At 43.1% G+C, this 17,651-nt stretch overlaps 1 protein-coding gene across 1 annotated transcript; it reads left to right on the top strand.

The window, feature by feature from the left end:
* Window positions 1-475: 475 nt before the first annotated feature.
* LOC127531082 (uncharacterized) lies at window positions 476-2,527 on the top strand. The gene is made up of 4 exons (XM_051939524.1): window positions 476-1,673; window positions 1,749-1,810; window positions 1,964-2,386; window positions 2,464-2,527. The coding sequence occupies exons 1-3, from the start codon at window positions 1,507-1,509 to the stop codon at window positions 2,380-2,382; spliced, it is 648 nt and encodes a 215-aa protein (XP_051795484.1). The 5' UTR covers window positions 476-1,506; the 3' UTR covers window positions 2,383-2,386; window positions 2,464-2,527.
* Window positions 2,528-17,651: the final 15,124 nt, after the last annotated feature.

Raw genomic sequence — 17,651 nt, 5'->3', positions numbered from 1 at the left:
GTTAGAGTACAGCTCCGTATGTAGGTGTTCACTGTCTTATTTGAGACTTTTATGTTCCTGGATGTAGCTTTAAGGATCTGTTCAGTAATCTTTTATCTATAACTGTACTAGAAATAGTACAAAGTACTCTGAAAGGTACTTGTTTGCATTTTGTGCTTGTTTGAGTTTATACAAAGAACAACATGTTTTCCTGATTTAATTATCTCAAACAACAACTTGCCTGTTCCTTGGAGGATCTAATGCCGGAGAACATGATGTAAAGATGAAAAATTACCATGTCTGCAACGACTTTTAGCGGATGAATGCACTCAGTTCATCAGAAAGTCGCTTTAATTATTCCAGGTTAGTATCAACGAAACCCAGCTCACAAACTGATTCACAACTGAAGATTTAATGTGTCAGAATGATGTTAGGAAGCTTTCTGTTGGTTTCTAGGAGGATAAATGAGGACTGAACATCAGCTGCTGCATGTGACTCCAGAAAAACTGTCATTCTGGTTTGTTGCTAGAAAAGAAATGCCAGATTTTACAGTTTTTAACTGTGTTTGGGAGAAACGGTGCATGAATGTTAGGATTTATGTGGATTTTTGCAGTAATTTATTACAATCTGCTGGGATTCTGAACTTATTTATTCAGGTTTTGGAGTTTATTTATCACCTGTCTGCAAAATAAGGAAACTGATGGAAAAAAAAAATTTTCATTAACGTGCAAATGGAAGGAATAAGGAGCCAGAGTTGCTGCTATTTCCAATGAAACTGCATCGTCTATGAATAAACAGCCCGATCTCACGAGGATTCGTGAAACTGTCACGTAAATTTTAGTTTCGGTTTCGTGCGCACCAACACGATTTCGTCATGTTTTTCGTGCCGCTCACCACGAAATGTTTTTCGCTGTGGTAATCACATCTGAAAGTGGTTTATACCGGCGGATTCATGACGATCTAAGCTGTCCATCAGCGTATACTGCTTGTGTGATCGCGTTTGCGGCCGCCGGCCGCCGGACATTCTTGAAATTCCTATGCAAATTGGTAAGTGTACCACCGGCTTATGGTTAGGTTATGGTTATGGTTATGGTTATGGTTATGGTTAGGGTTATGTTTAGGAACGATGTCATGCAAAATATAGCATTGGATTCGCCACGGTTTTACATTAAAAATATAATATACACATTCTTTTGAAATACGTTCTGAGTGGCACGAAAAGTCCGCCGTTTAAAATACATTGGTGCGCATTTCGTGGTGAGCGGCACGAAAAACATGACGAAATCGTGTTGGTGCGCACGAAACCGAAACTAAAACTTACGTGACAGTTTCACGAATCCTCGTGAGACCGTGTTGGAATAAAACATGTCATGGTTCATGTTGACATACATTAGAACATGTAAATGAAGCAGAAGAAGAACGCTCCATCAGAGCTTCCATCTGTCTGCTGCCCGGTGTGTGGGATGTCGGAGGACACCTGAACGCAGCACGGATCACCTGCCTCCCCAGGTGAGCTGAACGAGTGTGATGAGCTGCTGGAGGTGCAGCTGTGATATAAAAGCAGAGCAGTTGCAGCTGCAGCTCACAGCTTCTGTCTGCAGCAGCCTCCTCACTGCTGATCAACCTGCTGGAGCTCAACTCTGTGGCCTGGGCTTCTTCTCACAGCTCGACATGCTGCTGGAATCTGTTCTCAGGTGAGCTGCTGTGCTTCAAGCTGCAGGTGTGCTTCCATGTGCTGCTATTTACAGGCTGCTCTCTGCTGTCCACAGGGTCTCCTGGATCTGCTTCCTGCTCCTCAGCTCTGGAGCTTGTTACCCTTTTGTAATTAAAGGTGAGTCTGCAGACATGTTGACCTGAAGCAGCTTTAAATGAAGCCCAGTGTGTCTGAAGGCAGCTCCAGCAGCTGGATGTGGATTTATTTAGCTGCTGGTGTCCACATGAGTGGACCAGAGCTGTGAACATGTTGGTTTGTGTGTGGATTCAGGTCAAACAGGTTCTGGAGGAGCTGGTGGAGGAACTGGCTCTGGGGGTTCAGGAGGATCTGGTGGTTCTGGAGGCTCTGGTTTCTTCAGTGGTTTCTTTCCCTCTGGATCTGCAGGATTTGCCCCTCTGATTAACTACCCACAGGGGTTTTCCTACAGTCTGCTTGACTTGAGACCAAGGTTTGTCGGTCTCCCAGACCCCTCAGTCTTTATCCCTGATAACATTCCCACCGATCCGTTCCCAGTAGTCGTTCGTGGTCCTACGTCCTACATCGTCCAGTCCAGTAACGGCTACCAGCGAGCCAGAGAACTCCTCTCTCACTCTAAATACAACCCGGATGACTTTGGTCTGTTTAACTCTCCGGTGAACCCAGGAGATCCTATCCAAGGACCTGGAGCTGGACCTGGAACCAAGGTCTAAGCAGGTAAGAAGCAGCTGGAACATGGAGTGTAGAAGAAGCTGCTGGTTCAGGGACTGACTGCTGTTTCTTTGTTTCTGCAGGTGGACCTGATCAGCACAACCTCCATGAAACTACAAAGTAACTTTTAATAAACCTAAAGTAAACCATGAATCTGAGTTTGTGTCCTGAATTCTATTGATTTATTTTTATTTTTTTTAACCGGTTTAGTTTGACTTTAAACAGATGGTTTAAGTCATTCTAGCAAATGTTCCAATATGTGGCTGTAGTTTAAAATGGCTAGGACCCTCTCAGGTTTCTCTCCTGCATCATATCAGCTCATAGGAAAAATGGAGTATGATCTGCAAACTGTCAGCTTCTAATCAAATGTAGTGTAATTAAAGCAACTGAGGGTGGAATGACCTCAAAGCATCTTGTGTAGATCAGTCATCTCACTGATGCTGTAGCTGACTGTAAAATACTAGAACCCACCTCCCTTGGTTGGTGTACTATCGGCTAAATTTAATAAACCGGACCTGAATTTTGTCCTTTGGCGGAAGTTCAGTTGGGCTTCAAGTGAACAATCGCATGATCCAAATGACTGCTCTTGGAAAACGAATTGTCACCCCCTCCATCTGATGCCAGGTTGTGGTAAATTGTCTTCCATTTAGATGTGCTGCAAATGGCAGTCAAGAATTGGTGTGTGTGAACAGGTGGGCATAGTCACTGCATTCTATGGCTCCCATGAAGAGCTGCCACTACTACAGCCTTAGAACATTTTTGTTTTCAGGGTTAAAGTGGTCAGGCTGGCTACAGCCAGGCCTAGATGGTGCTCTCTCCCCTCTTGAGTCCTTTTTTGGTATTTCCATCAGCAGGTGATCTCCATCTGCCTCCTCAGCAGGATCTGTGACAGGTGGAACACCTGCAACCCATGCTGCATAAAGAGACGCCATCCACCCTCCTGTGCTGGATCGTGATCTGAGCTCGTAGGGTTCACAATTTGTGCTCTGAGAATCTGTTTGTGTTCTGCTTCTCGCTAACGCTGCTGTCCTCCGTTCATTGCAGTATTGGGTTCACCTATTCTGGTGACCACTTACCTGGAACTCCTCACACCGCCCTCCACCTGGCACCCAGCACGCTGCCTTCACTTGTTTTCAGCTCAGCTGTGGACCCAAAATAAAGCATTCCTGCTTTTAATTGAAGTTGGTTAAATCATAGTTTGGTTTTGTAGAGATAGTAGAATATGAGTAACTTGTAGTATTGCTCTCATAGGAGCAGCAGTGTTTTGTAGTGACAGTAAAGCTAAAGTGGAAAAGTCGATGTAATTCAGTGGTGTTTTCTAAAGTATTTTCCTAATATCTTCGCCCAGTCGCTAGCCAGTGCTGTATTTTTTCAAGCCGAGGGCTTTCGTTTTCCGTTTCCGCTAGTATTCCTCTTTTGTTCTGTAGTTCTTTACTTTTTGAAAATAAACTCTTGTGTTGCCTTCAAGATGGTGTTCATTCCCTGCACCTGAGCCTATCCTAACAATTTGTGGCATAAAGATGAGCAAATTAAACGGTGTAGAGCAGCAACTCAAACATGAAGGAACTAACTGTATTGAAATCACCACTTCCTGGTAGCAGCAGTTCAGCAGCACTAAAAGGAAGAGAGCCAGTATAAACAGGAAGTAGTTGTGATCAGAGTGAGAATCCGAGCATCAATCCTCTGAATCATGAACAACCTGGCTTCATCCTTGAGTTTACAATCACATTTACATGTTTCTTTGTCATTGGTAAGTTTGCTTTGGACATGGCGGTCGTCTTGCAGCTAGCATTAGCATTTAGAGGGGATTGGAGAGTCTATTAGTCTTTGTCATTTTTTAGCAGTTGGCACTAGCTAACTGGCAGCGTCAGCACTAGTTGCTACCTGGAGCATCTCCTAAATGGGCCTGGGTCAGCTGAACATGGCCGTGCTGTTTGGATTGTGTAGGAGCAGTGTGAACTGGCACTTGGGAGTGAATCTGGGACGTCAGAGTTCCTCCTAGCCTCCTGGAGGTGTTGTGGGACTAAATAGGAGAAACACTGTTGAAGGGAGGTTTCCACCTGATGACATGCAGAGATGTTAGAATCATTGATGTATATAGTGATGGGTCAGGGATCCTCGGGCCTTCATTGAGTGTGCATCTTTTGTGTTTGGAGCACAGATGTCTTGTGTTTAAACTAATTTGTTTCTGTTTCTTGGGTTGAGTTCAGTATTTTTAATGGTTGATTTTTTTTTTTACAGTACTTGGAGGTTAGAGTACAGCTCCGTATGTAGGTGTTCACTGTCATATTTGAGTCTTATGTTCCTGAATGTAGCTTTAAGGATCTGTTCAGTAATATTTTCTCTATAACTGTACGAGAAATATTACAAAGTACTCTGAAAGGTACTTGTTTGTATTTTGTGCTTGTTTGAGTTTTTACAAAAAATATTTTCCTCATTAAATTCTGTCAACAACCTGCCTGTTCCTCGGACGATCTAATGCTGGAGAACATGATGCTGATCTTAACAATGCAACATCTGCAACATCCTTTAGTGACTACAACAAACTAACCTTTGTGAAGTTGCTGTAACATGTGGACTGTGTCTTCTTTGAACCGTCTTACTTTCTTTTTCACTGTTGTAATTCCTTACTATCAGGATGTCCCAATTAGGGATGTGCACGACTAGTCGTTTAATCGTTTAATTGCCTACTCATTTATTAAACGTTTAGTATTTGACTAGTCGGTTAAACGCTGCATTAAGCATCATGCACCTTGTTCTTCGCGCCTCTGCCTCGGCTTCTTTGTAAACAGGCTGAGCAGCCAGGGAGGGAATTGCTCCTCCTCCCCTCCCCTCACACACGCGCACGTAGCAGGGGGCGGGGCCACACAGTTTGGGGAAGAAAGTTTGGAAAGGTAAAGTGGGAAGATGGTGACGCTCCCATGTAAGAAAATCAGCACCGTTTGGCAGTATTTTGACGCAGAAGATGACAAAGTCGCCTGTCGGCTGTGTAAGCAGAAACCAGTGTTGCCAACTTAGCAACTTTCTCGCTAAATCTAGCGACCTTCCAAAGCGTCCTCGTGACTTTTTTTGTCAAAAGCGACTAGCGACAAATCTAGCGACTTTTTCTGCCATTTTGGAGACCGACAGGAAAACTCAGATCATTCTGCAGTTACTGTCCTCAACAAGCAGCAGGTGCTGCTGTGAGCTTCTCCCCCTCCCAAAGCACAGGCTGTCAGTCCAGTAACCCCACAGCAGACCCAGTGTCTGATCCGTTCCTGGAGGGCCACTATCCTGCATGTTTTAGATGTTTCCCTCTTCCAACACACCTGATTCAAATGATCAGGCTCGTTATCAGGCTTCTGCTGAGCTTGATGATAAGCTGATTATTTGAATCAGGTGTGTTGGAAGAGGGAAGCATCTAAAACATGCAGGATAGTGGCCCTCCAGGAACTGAGTTTGACACCCCTGGATTAGAGGACACATCACTCCACGGCCAGACGGCAGGTGAATCGCGCATGCACAAAGTCACTACAGATCCCATCCAGACTTACGGAGCGGGATATAAATGAAAATGTTTCTTCACTGTCATTAGGTGGCTTTATAGACTAGTCGACTAGTCGCAAATAAAATTTGAGACTAGTCGGTGGGGAAATTAGTCGAAATTCCCATCCCTAGTCCCAATCATCTACAGTTGTTCCAGTTCTTGCTGCCGCCAGAGTAATAACGGGAGTTAAAGACAGATCATATTTCTCCTGGGTTGCACAGTGGAGTAGTGGTTAGCACATAGCACTTTCGCCTTGCAGCAAGAAGATCCCTGGTTCGTGTCCCAGCCTGAGCCCGGAATCTTTCTGCATGGAGTTCGCATGTTCTCCCTGTGCATGCGTGGTTTTCTCCGGGTGCTCCGGCTTCCTCCCACAGTCCAAAAAATATGCTTAGGTTAGTTGGTTATTCCAAGTTGCCCGTAGGTGTGTGTGTGATTGTGTGTCTGTATATGTAGCCCTGTGACAGACTGGTGACCTGTCTAGGGTGTCCCCTGCCTTCACAAGTCAGCTAGATAGACTCCAGCACCCCCCCATGACCCTAGTGAGGATAAAGTCGTGTATAGAGGATGGATGGTTTCCTGTTAAGTCTAGAATAGAATTCAAAATCCTTCTGACAAATAAAGCCCTTAACTACTGATCCCCATCATATCTTAAAGACCTAATGGTACCATATCATCCTAGCAGAACTCTTGACTGTCAGACTGCAGGTTTACTTGTTCCTCGAATCTCTAAAAGTAGAATGGGAGGCAGAGCCTTCAGTTATCAGCTCCTCTCCTGTGGAACCTGCTCCCAGTTTGGGTTCTGGAGGTAGACACTCTCTCGGTTTTTAAGACCAGGCTTAAAGCCTTCCTTTTTGACAGATCTTATAGTTAGGGATGACTGGGTGATCATGAGGGGGTCAGCTGGAGTCATCCTCTTGGACGTCCCTGAGCTCTGCTGCTATAGGACCTCTCTGGATGCACCGAGTCCTTCTCTATCTACCTTTAGATTTTATATATATAAAAACATACCATTACACTAACTCTGTTTCTCCGAGTGTCCCTGGTCCCAGAGCTGGATGCTAGACCAACTGGTCTAGTCTCCATCATGTCCACTGTGGGATGCTGCTGCTGACCTTCCTCCAGCTGCTCATTTCCACCAGTCTACTCCGATATGCTCTTCTACATACCGTTTGAATTTTACTACCAGCTATATTTGTAGTAGATTTGATACCATATACAGGAGAACTCCCAGCTGCGGACTTTAAAGCAGGCATCCCGAAAGCTGGAAAGAAAGTGGTATTCCACTAATTCAGAGGAAGTGTATGTGGCTTGGAAAAATAGTCTAGTAATCTATAAAAAAGCTCTTCGTAATGCCAGGACAACTTATTATTCATCTTTAATAGATGAGAACAAGAACAACCCTAGGTTTCTCTTTAGCACTGTAGCCAGGCTGACAAAGAGTCAGAGCTCTGTTGAACCTTGTATTCCTTTAGCTTTAACCAGTAACGACTTCATGAGCTTCTTTACACATAAAATAGTTATGATTAGAGATAAAATTAATCTGGCCCTTCCTACAAATGTCACAGATGCTTCTGAATTGGCTGTTAGACCTGATGAATCTTTAGAATTCTTCACTCCTATATGTCTCCCTGAACTAATTTCAACAGTTTCTACATCCAAACCATCAACATGTCTTTTAGATCCTATCCCAACTAGACTCTTCAAGGAGATTTTACCTTTAATTAATTCTTCAATGTTAGATCTGATTAATCTCTCTCTAGTAACAGGCTATGTACCACAGGCTTTTAAGGTTGCTGTCATCAAACCTTTGCTTAAAAAGCCCACTTTAGATCCAGATGTGTTAGCTAACTATAGACCGATATCCAACCTACCATTTCTCTCCAAAATTCTGGAAAGAACAGTTGAAAATCAATTATGTGAACACTTACAAAGGAATAATTTGTTTGAAATGTTTCAGTCAGGCTTCAGAGTGCATCATAGCACAGAAACAGCTCTAGTGAAAGTTACTAATGACCTTCTCATAGCATCAGATAATGGACTAGTCTCTATACTTGTTTTGTTAGATCTTAGTGCAGCGTTTGACACAATCGACCACAACATTTTATTACAGCGTCTAGAACATTCAATTGGCATTAAAGGGACAGCACTGGACTGGTTTAAATCCTACTTATCAGATAGGTTCCAGTTTGTGCATGTCAACAATAACTCTTCTGAGCATACTAAAGTTAATCATGGAGTTCCTCAGGGTTCTGTCTTAGGACCGATACTTTTCACATTATACATGCTTCCTTTAGGCAATATTATTAGGAAGCATTGTATTAACTTCCATTGTTATGCAGATGACACACAATTGTATTTATCTATGAAGCCAGATGAAACTGATCAGTTAGCTAGACTGCAAGATTGTCTTAAGGACATTAAAACCTGGATGACTTTTAACTTCTTACTGCTAAATTCAGACAAAACTGAAGTCATTGTATTTGGCCCCAAACATCTTAGAAACTCGCTTTCAAAGCAAATAGTTACTCTGGATGGCATCACATTGGCCTCCAGTACTACTGTGAGGAATCTTGGAGTTATTTTTGACCAGGACATGTCCTTTAACTCACACATAAAGCAAGTCTGTAGGACTTCCTTTTTTCACCTGCGTAATATTGTAAAAATCAGGAACATTCTGTCTCAGAGTGATGCAGAAAAATTAGTTCATGCTTTTGTTACTTCCAGGCTTGACTATTGCAATTCCTTATTATCGGGTTGTCCAAATAGTTCTCTCAAACATCTACAGTTGATCCAAAACGCTGCTGCGAGAGTACTGACAGGAGTTAGCAAAAGAGATCATATTTCCCCTATACTTGCCTCTCTTCACTGGCTTCCTGTTAAATCCAGAATAGAATTTAAAATCCTTCTTCTGACATATAAAGCTCTTAATAACCAATCTCCATCATATCTTAAAGATCTGATAGTACCTTATTATCCTAGTAGAACTCTTCGCTCTCAAGCTGCAGGCTTACTTGTTGTTCCTAGAATTTCTAAAAGTAGAATGGGAGGCAGAGCCTTCAGTTATCAGCTCCTCTCCTGTGGAACCTGCTCCCAGTTTGGGTTCTGGAGGCAGATACCCTCTCTATTTTTAAGACCAGGCTTAAAACGTTCCTTTTTGACAAATCTTATAGTTGGGGCTGACTGGGTGACCCACAGGGGTTCGGCTTGTGTCTTCATTTGCACAGCTGACTCCTTCTTGGACGTCCCTTCGTTCTGCCTCTAGTCATGCTGCTATAGGCCTATAGGCTGCTGGGGGACTTTTCTTGACGCACTGAGCCCTTCTCTATCTACCTTTACATTTAATATGTATACCGTTATTGCAGTACATTCACTCTGTTTCCCCCTGTGCTATTTCTCCGAGTGTCCCTGGTCCCAGAGCTGGATGCTTCAGATCTGCGGTTGATGTTCCACCAGCTGGTCCAGTCTCCACCATGTCCACTGTGGGATGCTGTTGCTGACCTTCCTCCAGCCCTCTGCTTCCAACTCCCTTTTTCCACCAGTCAACTCTGCATTGCCTTCACTATACTGTTATGCTAACTTACATACTGTTTGAATTTTACTGCTAGCTATATATGGAGTATGTTTAATGTCAGAGCCGTACATCATAAGAGTAAATTATGAGTCAGTTTTCAATGTTAGCTTATACTTTGTCTGTGTCACATATCCTGTCATGCATGTATCCAAATGTGTGTTGTGTTTTCCTTGCTTTCCCACCCCTCCCCCTTGCCCTCTTCTGTCCATCTCAACCCGCCCGGCCAGCAGGCAGATGGGTCCCCCCCTATATAGAGCCGGGTTCTGCTCGAGGTTTCTTCCCTGTTAAAAGGGTGTTTTTCCTTGCCACTGTCGCCTTTGGGCTTGCTCTGGGGGTCAGGCATTTGGGTTCTGTAAAGCGTCTTGAGACGAGTTGACTGTAATTGACGCTATATAAATAAAATTGAACTCTGATCTCTCTTTAACTCCCGTTGGAACTCTGGCGGCAGCGAGAACTGGAACAACTGTAGATATTTGAGAGAACTATTGGGACATCCTGATAATAAGGAATTACAGTAGTCCTAGCCGTTTTAAACTACAGCCACATATTGGAACATTTGCTAGAACATGACTTACAGAAAACCCTCCGTTTCAAGTCAGACTAAACCCATTTAAATCGTCAATGGAGTTCAGGACACAAACTCAGAGTCATGGTTTACTTCAGGTTTATTAAAAGTTACTTTGCAGTTTCATGGAGGTTCTGCTGATCAGGTCCACCTGCAGAAACAAAGAAACAGCAGTCAGTCCCTGAACCAGCAGCTTCTTCTACACTCCATGTTCCAGCTGCTTCTTACCTGCTTAGACCTTGGTTCCAGGTCCAGCTCCAGGTCCTTGGATAGGATCTCCTGGGTTCACCGGAGAGTTAAACAGACCAAAGTCATCCGGGTTGTATTTAGAGTGAGAGAGGAGTTCTCTGGCTCGCTGGTAGCCGTTACTGGACTGGACGATGTAGGACGTAGGACCACGAACGACTACTGGGAACGGATCGGTGGGAATGTTATCAGGGATAAAGACTGAGGGGTCTGGGAGACCGACAAACCTTGGTCTCAAGTCAAGCAGACTGTAGGAAAACCCCTGTGGGTAGTTAATCAGAGGGGCAAATCCTGCAGATCCAGAGGGAAAGAAACCACTGAAGAAACCAGAGCCTCCAGAACCACCAGATCCTCCTGAACCACCAGAGCCAGTTCCTCCACCAGCTCCTCCAGTTCCTCCACCAGCTCCTCCAGAACCTGTTTGACCTGAACCCACACACAAACCAACATGTTCACAGCTCTGGTCCACTCATGTGGGCACCAGCAGCTAAATAAATCCACATCCAGCTGCTGGAGCTGCCTTCAGACACACTGGGCTTCATTTAAAGCTGCTTCAGGTCAACATGTCTGCAGACTCACCTTTAATTACAAAAGGGTAACAAGCTCCAGAGCTGAGGAGCAGGAAGCAGATCCAGGAGACCCTGTGGACAGCAGAGAGCAGCCTGTAAATAGCAGCACATGGAAGCACACCTGCAGCTTGAAGCACAGCAGCTCACCTGAGAACAGATTCCAGCAGCATGTCAAGCTGTGAGAAGAAGCCCAGGCCACAGAGTTGAGCTCCAGCAGGTTGATCAGCAGTGAGGAGGCTGCTGCAGACAGAAGCTGTGAGCTGCAGCTGCAGCTGCTCTGCTTTTATATCACAGCTGCACCTCCAGCAGCTCATCACACTCGTTCAGCTCACCTGGGGAGGCAGGTGATCCGTGCTACGTTCAGGTGTCCTCCGACATCCCACACACCGGGCAGCAGACAGATGGAAGCTCTGATGGAGCGTTCTTCTTCTGCTTCATTTACATGTTCTAATGTATGTCAACATGAACCATGACATGTTTTATTCATAGACGATGCAGTTTCATTGGAAATAGCAGCAACTCTGGCTCCTTATTCCTTCCATTTGCACGTTAATTAAAATGTTTTTGTCCATTGGTTTTCTTATTTTGCAGACAGGTGATAAATAAACTCCAAAACCTGAATAAATAAGTTCAGAATCCCAGCAGATTGTAATAAATTGCTGCAAAAATCCACATAAATCCTAACATTCAGTTGCTGCTATTTCCAATGAAACTGCATCGTCTATGAATAAAACATGTCATGGTTCATGTTGACATACATTAGAACATGTAAATGAAGCAGAAGAAGAACGCTCCATCAGAGCTTCCATCTGTCTGCTGCCCGGTGTGTGGGATGTCGGAGGACACCTGAACGCAGCACGGATCACCTGCCTCCCCAGGTGAGCTGAACGAGTGTGATGAGCTGCTGGAGGTGCAGCTGTGATATAAAAGCAGAGCAGCTGCAGCTGCAGCTCACAGCTTCTGTCTGCAGCAGCCTCCTCACTGCTGATCAACCTGCTGGAGCTCAACTCTGTGGCCTGGGCTTCTTCTCACAGCTCAACATGCTGCTGGAATCTGTTCTCAGGTGAGCTGCTGTGCTTCAAGCTGCAGGTGTGCTTCCATGTGCTGCTATTTACAGGCTGCTCTCTGCTGTCCACAGGGTCTCCTGGATCTGCTTCCTGCTCCTCAGCTCTGGAGCTTGTTACCCTTTTGTAATTAAAGGTGATTCTGCAGACATGTTGACCTGAAGCAGCTTTAAATGAAGCCCAGTGTGTCTGAAGGCAGCTCCAGCAGCTGGATGTGGATTTATTTAGCTGCTGGTGTCCACATGAGTGGACCAGAGCTGTGAACATGTTGGTTTGTGTGTGGATTCAGGTCAAACAGGTTCTGGAGGAGCTGGTGGAGGAACTGGCTCTGGTGGTTCTGGAGGATCTGGTGGTTCTGGAGGCTCTGGTTTCTTCAGCGGTTTCTTTCCCTCTGGATCTGCAGGATTTGCCCCTCTGATTAACTACCCACAGGGGTTTTCCTACAGTCTGCTTGACTTGAGACCAAGGTTTGTCGGTCTCCCAGACCCCTCAGTCTTTATCCCTGATAACATTCCCACCGATCCGTTCCCAGTAGTCGTTCGTGGTCCTACGTCCTACATCGTCCAGTCCAGTAACGGCTACCAGCGAGCCAGAGAACTCTTCTCCCACTCGAAATACAACCCGGATGACTTTGGTCCATTTAACTCTCCGGTGAACCCAGGAGATCCTATCCAAGGAACTGGACCTGGAACCAAGGTCTAAGCAGGTAAGAAGCAGCTGGAACATGGAGTGTCGAAGAAGCTGCTGGTTCAGGGACTGACTGCTGTTTCTTTGTTTCTGCAGGTGGACCTGATCAGCAGAACCTCCATGAAACTACAAAGTAACTTTTAATAAACCTAAAGTAAACCATGAATCTGAGTTTGTGTCCTGAACTCCATTGACGATTTAAACTGATTTAGTTTGACTTGAAACGGGTGGTTTCCTTAAACTATCAAGCTACTGTTCCAATAAATCTGTCTGCTGTAGTTTAAAACCTCCAGGAGCCTCTCAGGTGTTTCTCCTGCATCTTCTCAGCTCAGAGGCAAGAAAATGGAGGATGATCTGGAAAATGACTTCACCTTTGGGCCCAAATGCTACTAGGTTGAACCTGATGGTAAAGTGACTCTAAAGCATCTGATGTAGACCAGTAGTTCCACTGAATCTGTCACTATTAAACTGTAGAACTCCCCTCCCTTGGTTTTTCTTCTCTGCTGATTTGGTAAACTGGAGTTGTGACCGAAGTTGATCACAAATCTGAATTTGTGTCTGACTTGATGTTTACGGAGTGTTTAAACTGCCAACCTCTTATCTTCATTCAGCTGAAAATCTTTAACTGGCTGTAGCTGAACATTGCAAAGTGTTTGGGCTACAAACAGGTGAAAGTAAGCCGGTCCTATGGCAAAAGATCTGGTGGCGGTACGTGAGTGCATGCGTGTCTGCTTTTGTAGCACAGCGACTGCTATGGCCAACAGCCATTGGATTTATTGCACTGGGACACTTTCCACAACTAGTTAATAGACATCAACAATCGCCGCTTGGGACGGGACGGGGTGAGCAATAAACTACACCTGAAATTCCACATGTTCTTGTGGTTGACTAAAAAGCTTTCAACAGGATTTATATTATCGGATATTTTAAATCAAAAAATGGAGAGAAGCACTACCAAACAAAATTTTCTTTTGTCAAGTAATGCACAGGAAAATGACCTGTTTTAAAAGAAAACACAGGGACGCTAAACATCAGAAACAAACTACTTTAGGTCTCTGTGGAAAATCTTTTAGGTGATTAGTTCCATTCTGACTGTTTGCTTGTGACCTCATGTCTGTTCTTAGAGCCTGTATTCTGGGTGTTTCAATTAAAGCAAAAAGTTTACCATATTCAATTGTTTCCTATACTCCACTGGCCTACAGTGAAATGTTTTTGTTTGCGTTTTGACTTTGCTATTTTAAAATGCATGATTTTAGAGCAAAATGAGGGTTTTGGTAATGGTACCAGTATGAATTTAAAACTTTCACCCCTGGCTACAAATCAGAACAAGGGTAAAATCCGAACTTTTCTGGGAAGCAGTTGACGGTTGAAACGTGTCTTTCTGTGTCGATTAATGGACTAAAGTTGTTTTTCTGACAGCGGACCAGACTGATCCTTTAGCTGAACTAATTTAAATACCGGAAAACAAACCTCTGATCTTCTGCTGGTTATTAAACTAAATGTCATCCCTGAATTAATTCTGAAGGACTTTGGCTTCATGAGAACCACATTTATCTGCTTCAGTGAGCAGAAAACTCAATTATTGGCTCGTTAAAATGGCACCGTGCTAATTTCTGACTTGAGGGTGGTGATGAGGCTCTGCATTTACAGGAAACTACTTGGTCCTCATTTCTGGAGATACTGAACCATTAAAATATCTTCACAGGATTAAATTCTCGTTCAGCCAAAATATTTTACTCGGCTTTAGTTTAAGTTCCAGTTTAATTAACTCTGAACTAAATCTGCACCAAATGTTCTTTCATTTTCAGACTCTGTGTCTTCGAAGTTAAAACCATCTGTAAAGAGCCTCGGTGTCATTTTTGACAACAGTTTTACTTTCACAAAACAGACTGACAGCGCGGTCAGAGCCAGTTTTTATCAGCTACGTCTTTTATCCAAAGTAAAGTCTTTTTTAAGTCGCACCGACGTGGAAAGGACTCTTCATGCTTTTATTAGCTCACGCATAGATTATTGCAATGCCCTTTATGTCGGTGTTTCCCAGTCTGCCCTGAGCCGCCTCCAGTTGGTGCAAAATGCGGCAGCTCGTTTCCTCATGAACACTCCAAGGCGTCAGCACGTCACCCCATCCTCTTCTGCCTCCACTGGCTTCCAGTTTCTTTTAGGATTGATTTTAAAATTTTACTCTTTGTTTTTAAAGCCCTGAACGGTCTGGCGCCTACTTATTTAACGGAGCTTCTTTCTGTCTGAAACCCAAACAGGGAGTTAAAATCCTCTAACCAGCTGTTTCTGGAAGTCCCAAGGACCAGGTTTAAACACCGGGGGGATCGAGCCTTTTCAGTTGCTGGTCCAAGACTCTGGAACAAACTGCCCCCCCGATATTCACACCATCACTGACTTTGGCTTGTTTAAAGCACGGCTAAAAGCATATCTTTTCAGACTGGCTTTTAATACACAGTAATGTGGTGACTTTTTATTTAATTCTATTTTATTTTATCTGCTTTTATCAGATTTTATTTTCCTGATATGCTCTATTGTTGCTTTCTTTTAATCTGCTTTTATTTCTTATTTTAATGTTTGTTTTTAACTGGAAAGCACTTTGGTCACCATGAGTGTTGAAAAGTGCTCTATAAATAAATCTTGATTTATTGAAATAATCACCTGGAGATCATCACCATGTTTCTTTCATAGCAGTTCAGGAGAATCTCAACTCATTTATTCAGGATTTTCCTTTAATTTGTCACTTTTCTGTATAGACACAAGACATTTTATCCTCTTTAGCTCCACTTCTCTGGAGGCTTCTTGAGAACTTCACACAGTTGGTGGTGACTGAAGCTTCTTGTTTCTCCCAGTTTCATAAATCAGTCAAAAAAAAAGCAAGAATCTGCATTTTTTTTGTCTTTATTTTTTAAAAAACATCCTGTTCAAAATCACAAATATTGAGTAAAAATCTATCAAAATCAAAAAACAAAAAAGATTTAAATAATAATTCACATGTTTGCTGTAAAACTCAACAACAATCTGATTATTTTACAGATATTTGAAAGAACAATTAAGTACAAGCAGGATTGAAATGATAAAGTTTGTCCTGTTTTGTTAAATTCCAGACAATATCTAATAAAATCTAGGAAATAAATAGTAAAATTACAGTTTGACTACTTATGAAGCAGAAAAAAATGTTATTTTACGGATATTTAGGGTTTTATTTGAAAGAAAAATTAAAACTTTTACTAAGAAAAAAACTCCCCAAACTGTACAACATGTACACAAATCTGTAGTTTTTCACTGTAATTTTTAGAAAAGTGACTGTTTAGACTTTCCTAGTCTATAAAGTCACAAATGTGGTGTAAAATCAAAGAAAAAGTGAAAAGTTTCATTAATTTTAGAAATACTTCTGAGTTCGTTTTCAGTGTTTGACTGGTAAATTAAACTGATTTACTCTGTTTAAATCAGAAAAAAATGTTATTTTACAAATATTTGTGGCTTTTTTTGAAAGAATCATTACAGTTTTTAATCATGTACACGTTGACAGTGAAATGAAAAAGCTTCAGTAGTTCTATGAACACTAATTAGTTCATTGAACATGTTTGATTGGTAAATTAATCTGATTTACTGAACTTAAATCAGCAAAAATATGATCACTTTAGAGATATTTGAAAGAAAATCCACATATAAGCAGGACTGAAAATAGTTTTTTTCCTGTTTTGTTGAATTACAGACATTAACTAGTAAAATCATTTAAAAAATATTTATTTACATGTGATTGTAAAAAAAAAAGGAAATAACTTTAAAAAATCTGTATTTACACAAAAATCTGCCTAAAATGTACAAAAATCTGTTTTTATAAGAAGTCATTTGTTTTTTACGCTTGATAATAAAATTGGACTGTTTTCTGTATTTGAATGAGCTTTAAAATCTTAATTTTACTGATATTCTGTGTTATTTTCACAGTTTTACGTTTTTTGCTGCCAGATTCTCACGACTCTGCTGCAGAACACGACGGTGGCTTTTAGAATTCGGCGTCTTCTCGTCTCCTGCGCTTCTGTTTACCGGTAAACCCAGCAGGTTGAGAGGATGGAGTGTGTTTGTGCTGCAGATGGAGGGAATGAAAGGAGGCTGGAGGACAATCGTTGCCTTCTTCTGCTACATCAAAATGAGCTGCTTCTGTTTGCTCTCCGACCTCCAGCCTTCATCTTGATGCTGCTGCAAACAAAAGCTTCAAACAGCGAGAGGCCGTCAGGAGGCTGTCAGACGGTGGATCCATACATGATCTGAGGGTTTCCTGGAGGTGTTTCTGCAGACGGTGCATCCATACATGATCTGAGGGTTTCATGGAGGTGTTTCTGCAGACGGTGCATCCATACATGATCTGAGGGTTTCCTGGAGGTGTTTCTGCAGACGGTGCATCCATACATGATCTGAGGGTTTCCTGGAGGTGTTTCTGCAGACGGTAAGATAAGATAGACTTTATTAATATCACAAAGGAGAAATTTAACATTACAGGGCTCTTAGAAACAAAAAACAGAGGAGTGCAAAAGTCACGAAAGTGCAAGAACAAGATAATAAATATTGCACATAATAACAACTACACAGTAGTGTTCTACAGTCTGATGGCAGTGGGGATGAAGGACCTGTGGTAGCGCTCCTTCTTGCACTGAGGGTGTCTGAGTCTCGTGCTAAAGGAGCTGCTCAGCTCCACTACAGTCCGGTGCAGTGGGTGGGAGCTGTTGTCCATGATGGATGAGAGCTTGGTCAACATCCTCCTCTCACCCACATCCATCACAGAGTCCAGTGGGCAGCCCAGGACAGAGCTGGCCCTCTTGGTCAGCTTGTTCAGTCTCTGTGCTGCCCGGGGCCCAGCAGACGACAGCGTAGAGGAAAGCAGAGGCTACCACAGTGTCGTAGAAAGTCCTTAGTAGAGGTCTGCACACTCCGAAGGACCTCAGCCTCCTCAGAAGGTGGAGGCGACTCTGGCCCTTCTTGTACAGAGCATCGGTGTTGTGGGACCAGTCCAGTTTATTGTTGAGGTGAACACCCAGGTACTTG

This window comes from Acanthochromis polyacanthus, chromosome 19 (genome assembly GCF_021347895.1).
Source record: "Acanthochromis polyacanthus isolate Apoly-LR-REF ecotype Palm Island chromosome 19, KAUST_Apoly_ChrSc, whole genome shotgun sequence".
In the NCBI taxonomy this organism is placed as follows: Eukaryota; Metazoa; Chordata; class Actinopteri; family Pomacentridae; genus Acanthochromis; species Acanthochromis polyacanthus.
The sequence above is the reverse complement of the archived record's forward strand: the minus strand, read 5'-3'. Positions and strand labels throughout refer to the sequence as shown.

What these genes read in the sequence shown, in the direction of transcription:
- LOC127531082 (XM_051939524.1), top strand. Translation starts at nt 1,507, where the DNA reads ATGAGCTGCTGGAGGTGCAGCTGTGATATAAAAGCAGAGCAGTTGCAG. An exon ending in CTGCTGGAATCTGTTCTCAG is followed by an intron (nt 1,674 to 1,748) that starts GTGAGCTGCTGT and finishes TGCTGTCCACAG; the next exon opens with GGTCTCCTGGATCTGCTTCC. An exon ending in TTACCCTTTTGTAATTAAAG is followed by an intron (nt 1,811 to 1,963) that starts GTGAGTCTGCAG and finishes GTGTGGATTCAG; the next exon opens with GTCAAACAGGTTCTGGAGGA.